At 35.6% G+C, this 11,558-nt stretch overlaps 1 protein-coding gene across 1 annotated transcript; it reads right to left on the minus strand.

The window, feature by feature from the left end:
• Positions 1 to 364: 364 nt before the first annotated feature.
• On the minus strand, positions 365 to 10,267 carry LOC113768449 (histone acetyltransferase of the MYST family 1-like). The gene is made up of 9 exons (XM_027312808.1): positions 9,953 to 10,267; positions 7,487 to 7,575; positions 6,427 to 6,486; positions 5,197 to 5,406; positions 3,807 to 3,875; positions 3,379 to 3,540; positions 2,252 to 2,345; positions 1,490 to 1,632; positions 365 to 835 (listed from the first exon to the last, which is right to left on the minus strand). Exons 1-9 carry the CDS (start codon positions 10,233 to 10,235, stop codon positions 632 to 634), a joined length of 1,314 nt encoding a protein of 437 aa, XP_027168609.1. The 5' UTR covers positions 10,236 to 10,267; the 3' UTR covers positions 365 to 631.
• Positions 10,268 to 11,558: the final 1,291 nt, after the last annotated feature.

Raw genomic sequence — 11,558 nt, forward strand, 5'->3', positions numbered from 1 at the left:
CATGACGGTAAAGGATAAAATGACGCGCGCTGTATCTCTCAAGCCATCTGCTGTTTGTAGCTTTCTTTTAATCACGAACCAAAAAATGAAAGTCCTTTTCGTGGATGAGTAACAGAAACAACACGAAGGTAAAGGCAAAAAAATGACCCGATTTATTTCTTAGCCCCCTCCGCTGCTCGTTACTCTCACTTAATCCGGATATGCAAGGTAACTAACCGTACCGCAAAACTGATCAAATAAAATACAGGATAACCAACCATACCCTGTGCATTGAACTTTCTGTTTCCCAGCCATTAACGTTTGCCTCCCTTTTCTTTTTCCCGTGAACATAAGCAAGGCAATTTAGACTCTCTGATCGAACAGATTTCATAATAGCAACGTGTTGGCACAGTAGATAATAAAGAAAGGCTCTGGTCTCTTGGCAACATTAAGTAGATGCTACATTTTACATGTGCCTATGTTACAACTTACAACCAGTTAATAACAATGTGTCAACATACCTATCCACCCCAATAACATCCTTCGACTGAAGTATTTAGCAGAGAAAGTCACCTGGTTTTCCAACTTTAAACTATTCTACACATGTACACAAGGGTTAATAAGCCACAGAAAACTTTGATAACCAAAGTACTTAGCTCTGCTCTTTATACGGAGTCCATATCAATTTACTAACATCAACATCTAGACCGCCCCGACCAGCTGCTTTCAGATGACGATCCAAGACCTTGGGATCTGCACAGATGACATGCTGCCCTTTTCTGTATTGGATCAACTCTAATGTTTGAAGTGTAGTCAAGATATCCTCAGCCTTGATGGCTGTCATGTCACTAAGCTCCTGCATGGTTGTAAGAAATAGGAAGCAAAGGCGTCATGTTACTAAAGAAACATTTCAATTGCAGCACAGGAGCAAAATTTCGAAAGCATACACCATGATCCGATGCAAGCTCATGACACTTTTCTGACTTAAAAACATCTAATCTCATTAAATTTAACCATCCTCTGCCAAGCAACTTCGAACCTTTTCTTTAAAGACGAAGACAGAAAAGTTTTTTAAGATATTTCTTCAGCTAAACAATGAAGACCAAGTTATCCATCACTTCACAAGGTCTTGGCATATTGTAGAACTCCTACAGCCATGAAAGAACCTAGATCTCAAAGAAAACGTTAACAACACAATTGACATAAAGCACAAGGATTTTATTTTAAGTCCCAAATTAACCATTATGCATTTCTGGTGATGCCTTTATTTATTTATTTCCTCTAAAGCGCATGCCAGTTAGAAATGTCACAAATTATCATTAGATGACTCTGGAATTCAATAATATCCCAAGTCTATCACTAAAGGCAACTCTCCCTCTCCCTCTCTTTTCATTATAAATTCCTGTAAGGAATACTAATTTGGCATTAGCTTCTCGCTTCCAGTCATAAATAGACAAAAGTCTAACAAATCCAGTATTCAGAAGTCAAATCCAGTATTCAGAAGTCAGACCTTGATAGAGATGTTGCCCTTGTGCTTCTTCAATATGTCTAACAGAACACGAGTCCAGTATCCCCGATAGCTCAAAAGTCCAAGGTCAGAAAGAGGTCTTTCTGGTGTACCAACCTTGCCTTCTTTTTTTGAAAGTTCATATGCTGCGCCACAAGTGGAGAGAGATTAGCATAGCTTGCTTATGAAAGTTAATCATGAGAACCAGATGCCAAGACATCGAGGATGGGGATTGGGGAGCAATAAATAAGAGAAGAGAGCACCTCAAATTAACATGCCTTATAAATGCATAGCAATGAACAGTATTGTACTCCTAAAGCTTCATTTATCTTTTTGTAAAATCCACAATTGACAGTCCTTGATGAGGAATTTGAAATTTACTATTGCATCAAGAAGAAAACCAACACCGTCAAACAAGGAGATAAATTGCAGAAAACATTATACGACTGTGCGTATCGTAATAGGCAATTATCCACACTTCTAAATAGATTATTTTGTTCTAGCTACAGTATTGATCTTACAGCAACTGAGAGGATCAAGAAACAGTAAATGTGATTTCCATATCAGGGGCAAATGCTAGTCTCAGAAAATTGGAACAAGACAAGATAATATCAATGCTGAGAAATAAATACAAACAAACAAGAAAGAGGAAAATGCCGACGTATACTGCATGAGCTTCAAAAAATAATTACTTAAATTCTTGTCCTCTTGAAATGTACTTTGCCTTAAATAAAATACATGAAAGCAACATATGAAGAGACTTACAAAAAGCAATTAAAAATTTCCCATAGCCTTTCCTCTGATAAGGAGGAAGAGTCAGAATGCAGGCCAAATTGTAGGACTCCTCAGAATGCTTTTCCTGAATCATCAGGCAAACGAGAGTAAGGAACATTTTATTTTATTTTTTACATGCTTCAATAAGTATTAACTTTCATGAAACATGTAAATCTATTTTCTCGATGATTCAAGCTCAGATTGATGGTACAGTTGATGCAAATGAAAATTGTAGGAGGAACATAAGAGAGAGAAGGAGTAAACATCAACAAAAGAGAAAAAAAAGATAGTAAAATAAGAAGACAACATGTATATATAGGCTCAATCGTATAGACTTATCAGAAAGCTCATTTGTCTCCTTCCCATCTACAAAACAACTTTATGGCACGATATACATGTGCAGTTGCCAGTCAAACACCTCAAGAAGATGATCACAATCATTGGAAGACACCCAAGAATACACTACCCATTTATGTTGCCCCTTTTATTCAGAGTTTATGTTTCTACCCATTTATGTTTCTACAACAAATCTTACATTCAGAGCAGATAGCATCTTTCAGCTTTCAATAAATACTAGTAAATGATATTTAAAATGTTTTTGACACACACAAACAAGAAGCACAAGATGATATGCCAAAAGTTATGAAAGTCAAAGATTATTACTTAATCCAAAGATACTACTTCATTCTCAATACAAGTTCACTGATTTGGTAGCACTCGCCATGCAGATAAAATGAGATACAACTCAATTCACAAGGAATTAGCATCCATTGGTGGTCCCTGGTCAGTATTAAAATGAGATTGCAAACATAAATTTTGCTACTAACAGCACCATATTCGCAACTAAAGGCAGTGACATTTCCAACCATCAGAATCACACTAACTAGAGTAGTGCAACAACGAAAAAATGGTAAAAGTGAATCATGTGAATACCACCAAAAGAGCAAAAGGGAGAAAAGGGGTTTTGTTTTGCCAGGAGGGGGGGAGCTGTAGCGCAATGGGTAGAAGAGAATCATGCGAATACCACCAAAAGAGCAAAAGGAAAGAAAAAAGGGCTTTTTTTTTGTTGGGGGGGGGGGGTGTGACAGAAAACGCAGCACCTGAAGATAAAGAATTACCTTCGAAAAATAGCCAACCATGTGGCAACCACGATCATCACATTCACACAACACATAGAACAGAAACAAGTCCACATCATAGTAAAGGGTCTTGTGATCAAGAAATAGTTTTGCAAGGTAGCACAGGTTCTGTCCATAAACTTTGTTCTTCTTCCCATCAACCTGTTTCAAATGTTCCCAACTTAAAACTTAATTGCAAAAAATTAATATACGTGAAAGCCTATAAATCAACATCTTTCCAGAAGCGATACCAAAAAATCACTAAAAGTATATTGAAGATCATGAAAAAGGAAACAAAAGAGTACATCCTTATCTCTCAATATAACTTCCTGAATCCCTTTCTCAAATACATTGGAAAAGATAGGTGACTAAATGAGCTCTAAAATCATGTTTCAACACAACAGGAGAATAAAGAAATAAAAATATACCTCAAACATTGACAAGGTACCACATCGATATATCTCATCACCAGGAGGATGCTTAAGATCGCATTTCCTCTACACAAAAAATATCAAAAATCAGAAAATGGTCCTCCACACATAATTATGATCATAAAAGGTTCCCCTGCTGTAACTAATGAGGAAATGATATATAAATTGGTCTTGATAAGATGACATTATATGTAACTGTGTCTAATATACAAGACGACAGAAATGCATATTTAGTACCCACAGCTACTAAAGCGAGACAATCATAAAGATTCAACCCTTCAGTATAAAGTGATAATTGTGGATGCAAAACACCCTTGCTTCCAAATACAAGATCCATTAGAAATGCCAGACAATTCGTTGGTTTTGTTCCTAAGGATGAAACCTTGGCTCCTTTAGTTAACATGCTAAGAATGAGACAACAATGATCTCATTTTGTCCTACAACAGATTATGGAAACATGCTTCACTTCAAAGGTCAAAGAATGCATCCAGTGCACTTAAAGACTACTTATTTTTGTGCCAAGACACAGAAGTCTGCTTGTCAAGAAACTCTAAGCATATATTCATGAATAAATTGTCTTAAATTATTTTTAAGTACCACAGTGAATAATGCCATACAATCACAGTCTAACGCTTAAACCACCATCATGCATCATTGGCAAAATTCAGCTTGAGTAAAGGGAAAATCAAGCTAACATCTACAGTATTTTGTAACTTGTGCTCTGGGTATCTTTAAATAATAAAACTCTTTAAAAATGTAGAAAATTTGTAAGTTAAAGTATCAATGCATCCAATAGGTGTTTCTACGAAACCAACATCGATGCATCCAATAGGTGTTTCTATGAAACCAACATCTCCTTAATAAGCCTGATATAAGGATTCTAACATACTAAGGATAATAACAGAAGAAAGCCCACAGAGAGCAATATGTTCTAGAAGCTTGAACTATTTATAACATCTCAGAAACTAATGCATATCTTAAATACATCATTATGCTGCACAAACACATACATATATATGTGTGTGTGCACGTGTGTGTACATATTGCTGATAGGGGGAAAATTCTGTAGTTCATAATTCATGTAACATTCTCCGTTTGATGCCCCTTTTGATGTGTCATGTATCAACAATTCCAAAAGAAAAAAGGAAAGGACTTCCAAATATGACAGAATAAGCAATAACAGAAGACTAGCATGTAAGAGGTGGTTAGCTTGCCATTGGGAATGCATCTATAAGCATTAAAGTGGCACAAATAATCAGTGTACAAGTAGACATTTATTATTCAAAAAAATGCTAGAGACTTCTGGTCCAGAGGCAGAGCATCTGTTAATAGGGACATGCTATAAAAGGAAAATTTTGCAAACTAGAAGTATTCAAAGTAAGCTCACCATATGCCTCTGAAGCTGTTCTTTGCGCTTCATGAAATTGAGGCAAAATTCACAAAAGTAGAGCTTCACACAGTCATTGTATTCTGGTGGAAAGGGGGAGAAGTACCATGTCTCAATCTCATATCTTCCGAGCTCTATTGTGGCAATATTCTTCACCTTTGTGAATTCTTCGTGTTCACGCAAGCTGGCAGCATCAAGCTCTTCATGCCCCTACACAGAGCAGCATTGTTTAGTTGACCACCTAGAAATAAATCCTAAAACATCCTTACAGAGAAATGAAAATGATAAGAAAAGGACAAGTCCACCAAAATGGTAATTTTGTATAACGCTAAAACATAATATTTCACTTCTTGAAACTCAAGCAAGATAGTCCAGAAAATAGCCTAAACATGCATGTAGATTAGCATGTCAACTCTGCAGGTACACTGTATCATGTATGTGCCCGTAGATGTGTGTAACAGCATGTGAGAGGTGAGAGACAGCATGTATCATGATTTTAGCAACGTAGTTAATCTCAAAACAGTGTACAGATTCACTTTCTAGAGTAGATGGCAAGCATCCATATGATTTCAAGAAAAGAAGAATAAAATTCACTGCAATAGCTATTAGGAGCCAATCAAACATAACACAGCTGTCATGCATACTGAAAGTATCCAGAAAATGGATTATTATTATACATCTCATGTTACACCAATCATTTGATACAAGATCTGCTTTAGACAAAATTTCTAACCCTCACAAGTTCATGTTATAGCATACTGATCCTGAAGACATAGTGATAGCAGCTCCTGGCATACATGGAGTATAGGGCAACAAAAACAGCTCTTAGCACAGAAAATAAGTCAAGAATTTCACCTGAACTTGCTTATTTTCCCCCATAAAATTATTATATCAAGAAGTTAAAGTGGGCATCATAGCTTTCACTGAAATTTTGACTCAATTCATTTCTTTCAAGGTATAGTGCATTTTATGTGGCACAAAGGGACAGCTAACCCCAGGAGTGGTAGACTTTTACAGCAGTTTTACCTAACTAGAGATTACATAAATTAACAATAGGTAAATGAAACTCATAACAATAATCAAGTTCGAAAACTGCATAAAAGGGTCTTCCTGATCATCTGCATAACCACCAAGCATAGCAACAAAAGCAACAACAAAAACTAAAGATTTTGCAACAAGGTGAATTAATAGTGCATGTTGTAGAAGAAATATCAAATGACCAATGACTACCTCCACATGTGTCTCATCAATCTTGCGTTTTTGATGACGAGTCATTTTCAAGCTTGTTACCTGCAGCAGGACAACAAAGAAATTTAAAATCTGTCGACATACAAACAATTCGTCCATTATCAAGAATAAATATGGACTACTAAAAAGTAAACAAATAGGAGAATCATGAACTGTAACCATCACATATTTTGAGCAATGAGTAGCATGCTTAACCACTTACCATAGAATGACACTAGAATAACATTGACCCAATTAGATGGTCCTCCATTATGGACCAAACCAACAACAGCTAATTATTCACTGATGAAAAGGAAAAAAGTTCTGCTCACTCAAGTCAGACAGTAACCAAGGTTGGACATGGAAACAATACTGCACATTTTCTACTTAAAGTCAACTATAGCAGTGACCCCACAGTTGAGTAGAGGACTTTGACTTTCCAAAATCTTAGTAAATCAAACAGAGAGGATGTAGATGGCAATTTGGAAATACAAAATTTATATAAGCATCAAATCCCAGCAACAGTAGCAGCCCAATAATGTGAATGGGAGAAAACAGGGAGGAAACTGGGGGCAAGCTTTGTGTGCTTTATGCAACAAAGACAAAGAACCCTCTCCCTAACCCCTTACCTACCAACCAAAAAGGATGAAAGGAAAACAGAAGAAACATTTAAAGAGAAAATTCATTTCTTCAAACTCAAATATCCATTTTTTCATTTTCATTTTCTTTTTCTTTTTTAAGAAAATCGGGGTTGTTTGCATTAGCACTGATAACTAACAGCATTCTGTTTTGGTTCTTCAACACAAAAGAAAAAACATTCTACTTGATAACATGAATTTAGAACAACATAAAAATCAAGAGATGGCATAAAATAGTTTTAAACAAGATGGTTCTTCCCTTGTTCCTGTGAGGTCACTGCATCCCAAAAACTCTAGAAGCTTTTAGACAAGATAATGCAGAAAGATAAAGATATTAAGACAAGATATTTGTTATAATTGCCAGTGGAAAGCCCAAACTATCATATCAATTAAGGAAACTAAGAAGAAGTAAAGAAAGTACAGACCTTGTCCTCCACTTTTTCATCCACAACAGTCTCAACTGAATCAAGATCAAGCTGCTCCAGTTTCACCCATTCATCAAGCCTCCTATTAACTGTCCAAGAAGAAAAGAGAGTAGAAACTAAGAATCCCATCTTTTAGTTGTGAATGATATTAGACAAAAGGATGAGAATCAAAGCCATACTGGAATAAGCCAGAAACCATACAAATTACAAGAAAAAAACACGGTATAAGTTGAAGCACAGAGTTCCCAAAGAAAGATCTGAATCTGATTCCACAGATAAAATACAAGTAAAGGTCAACTTTAACATCAATAGCGGAGGCACTCTTCTAAGCCAAGAGCAAAAAAAAAATATGACCAGAGTCTATCCTATGTAGGATGAAGGACAAGGCATCAGAAAAGGCAGTAACTGACAACCTGCCACAAACTACTACTTGTGTTGGGAAGGACAGATGACAACTTGGGCAAGACCATTATCACATACAAATCAACTTATTGGGGATGTTGCTCAATCTTTTCTTTTTCTTTAGGAGGCCAGAAAAATCCAAAGGCCATTTTTCCTAGTAATCCTCAACTAGATGTTGCTCAAGCCACGCACAGAATTTTTCCAACAAAGGTGTTAAGCGCATTGAGCCTCTTTCCCTACACAAAACAAGACTACTTTGGAAGGTACTCTGAAAACTAAAGACAGTGCTTTATCGTAAAGTTTCTTAAAACAGAAGTTTCAACCAGTCTTAGCCAAAGGGAAAGGTGGATTTATAACAGCTTTGGGCTGATCAGGTGTAGCTGCAATATGCAACCACCAGCAATAATAGTAGGAACTGAAGCTATGTCACAGTTGTGGCATCGAAGATTCAAGAATACCTTCCAAATAGGTGTCAGGATGAAGAGGAAGGATAATAAGAAGAAAAATCAATCTAAAGATGCTCTGAGTCAGCAGACTAATAACCTAAAAATTATACTTCCGCTTAATCAAGTAATCACAAAGTAAATAGTTTGAGACTAAAAAGGTACCCAAATCCGTAGTTTTTCCTGTCATCAAGCTTCTTTAATCAAAATGGTGATGGCATCAAAGCTCAAAACTTTGACAAAGAAGAGGTCAAGGAAAAAAGGGGATCCAAATTTTTATCCTCCTATGTCTCTGTACAAGTAAAAAATTCGTCTAAACTATTATTAGATGTCATTCAACTAAAAGCATAATACTTTACGCAAAGACCAATGAATTACAGCAAAATACAGCTTCAGATAGATAGATGACAACAAAGGAAATCATTTTTCACTAGCAATCAGAGGAAAAGTTGTGCTCTTATAGTTATAATACTAGTATAATGCAAATCAATAGAGTTCAACTCTTATTTAACTCCTGTAGCTGGAGATGTTCACTCTTCTAGTACTGGAGAACATTCCCAAAACTAAACCACTGAAGGGGGATTCTTTTTTGAAGCATCAAACCAAAAGATGAAGAGGATACCAGGCTAAAAACCAAAAAACTTAAAGAAATTTTTGAACAAATTGATACAACAGTATGGGTTTTCAGTAGAGAACAAAACTAAAGTAAAAATCGAGAACTGAGAAAGGAATAACTACTTTCAAAAGACAAGCTGAACTAATCTCAATATGCAACATCATTCACTTTTTACAATCTCTTACAGACTACCAAGGATAATTTCAAGGTACACAGTGTGATAGAAAGTCTATACGCTACCCCTTCATTTCAAGGCTGAATAATCAACTGATGCTCTTTACTCCACTTTCTACTAATACATGGAAGAGGTCCAAGCCATGTCTTCCACAGCATCAGGAGTTTCACTGTGGTCAGGGTCCTATTCACTAAGCAATTGTTTCACAGTAATTTAAAACTGGCATTAATTGCAAGAGCTTAACTACACAAAAATTGAAGTCATGTAGGTTTTCATTCCCTAATGCAAACAATATCAAGTAGCACTGTGTGAAATTTCATTCTCTGTTCCCGGTGAAGCTGAATGATAGGATAAATTAGGCGCTGAGAATGCAGCGGAGTTTTGACCAAAAAGTGTAACCATGGCCTTCTGATATTATGCCCTCCCTAGCAAGTACTTACTCAAGTCAAAGGAATTAAAATTTTGCTTACAGTCGAAAGCTTTACCAACAAAATCTGAATTTTTACATTAAAACATAAAAGAAAGTCTTAAGAGCTCACACATCGAAAACTCAATCTCATCTCAGACACAAATACACATCAACAAAAATTACTTGCTGAGAAAAATCATGTTTTTTAAATTCCTCAACGTTGTTTATCAGTTCATCATTTCCCTCCACATAACTCAACCACAACTACGTCTTTTGATAAACTTCATGAAGCAACGAAACAAAAAGAATAAATAAAATGCCATAAATAATCCGAGCTATAAACACGCTAAACCTAACCCTAATTCACGAAATTCTTCCCCATATATGCTAATGAAAATCTCGCATATTCAATTTCACATACACTCGGTATAGTGGACGTAGTACTCATAGTCGTTCGCCCCACTGCCGGGAAGTTTCCGGCGTTCGATGACTTTCACGGGATGATATTTGTTGTCCCTCCAACGGCACAAGACTCGAGTACCTACTTCCAAGGGAAGCATGCTGGCCTTCCTCTTCTTCGCGACGTCGTTCTCTCCAGCCGGAGCTCCGGTGGATTCAGACAGTTGTGCCGCTCCGCCGGTGACGGCGGCGGTGAACGTAAGTGAGCCGTTTTCTGCATTTGTCGGTGGTTCTATTGAACCCATTTTGTACTATTCTTTTTTTCCCTTCCGATGGAGCACGCTCTCTAGTAAAGGACAAACTCTGTTGCAGGCTTATTACCCCATTTATAAAAATGAAGGGTAAATTGGTAAATAAGTAAAACCAATCTATTTATGAAATTTGTTTACCTCAAAAAAAAATCTATTTATGAAATTAGAATTGACCACACTAACCTGTAGGCTGGATTAATTCCGTTTTACGCCCTTCAATTATATCTGAATATTCACTTTGATCCTTAAACTTCAAAATAGGTTACTTTATTGGGAAAATACCGGATTTCATCCCCAAACTTTGGGGTAAGGACACATTTGTCCCTCAACTTTTGGGCACGACACATTTGATGTCTGAATTAATAATTTTTGACCAATGTCATCCTCAAACGGCAATTTAGCCAATTTTTAACGGAATTGGTCACGTGAAAATCACATGACCGTTAAGTAAACTTAAATCACATTTTTAACAAAACCTGCCAGTTTCCCATAAAGAGCTGGTATGTTATGGACAATTTATTATTTTTTTTAACTTTCACATATTTAATTTATATTAAATACAAAACATACTAGTTTTCTTTTGAGCGCTATTTAACCAATTTTTCCTATAAAGAGTTGGTATGTTTTCCATAAAGAGCTGGTATGTTATGGGTAATTTATTTTTTTTTAAAACTTTCACATATTTAATTTATGTTAAATACAAAACATACTAGTTTTCCTTTGGGCGCTATTTAACCAATTTTTCCTATAAAGAGTTGGTATGTTTCCCATAAAGAACTGGTACAAAACATACTACAAAACCTGCTAGTTTCCCATAAAGAGTTGGTATGTTATGGGCAATTTATTATTTTTTTTTAACTTTCACATGTTTAATTTATGTTAAATACAAAACATACTAGTTTTTCTTTGGGCGCTATTTAACCAATTTTTCCTATAAAGAGTTGGTATGTTTCCCATAAAGAGTTGGTACAAACGTACTACAAAACCTGCCAGTTTCCCATAAAGAACTGGTATGTTATGGGCAATTTATTATTATTTTTTTAACTTTTACATATTTAATTTATGTTAAATACAAAACATACTAGTTCAATGGGTAAAAATATGTTATGAATAACTCAAAGTTTATACTTTTAATAGTTCAATGGGTAAAAATATGTTATGAATAACTCAAAGTTTATACTTTTAATAGTTCAATGGGTAAAAATATGTTATGAATAATTGAAGGGCCAAATTTTTACTATTCAAATAGTTCAATGGCTACTCAAATAATTTGCTCTTATATAAATAGTAAATGCATGCAAAGTATATGTAATTTTT

Source organism: Coffea eugenioides, chromosome 4 (assembly GCF_003713205.1).
Source record: "Coffea eugenioides isolate CCC68of chromosome 4, Ceug_1.0, whole genome shotgun sequence".
Taxonomy (NCBI): Eukaryota; Viridiplantae; Streptophyta; class Magnoliopsida; order Gentianales; family Rubiaceae; genus Coffea; species Coffea eugenioides.

Coding starts and splice junctions, on each gene's coding strand:
- LOC113768449 (XM_027312808.1), bottom strand. CDS start 10,235: ATGGGTTCAATAGAACCACCGACAAATGCAGAAAACGGCTCACTTACG. Junction 7,576..9,952: donor CTACGTCCACTATACCGAGT/GTATGTGAAATT, acceptor CTTCTTGGACAG/TTAATAGGAGGCTTGATGAA. Junction 1,633..2,251: donor GAAATTTTTAATTGCTTTTT/GTAAGTCTCTTC, acceptor CTTGTGGCGCAG/CATATGAACTTTCAAAAAAA.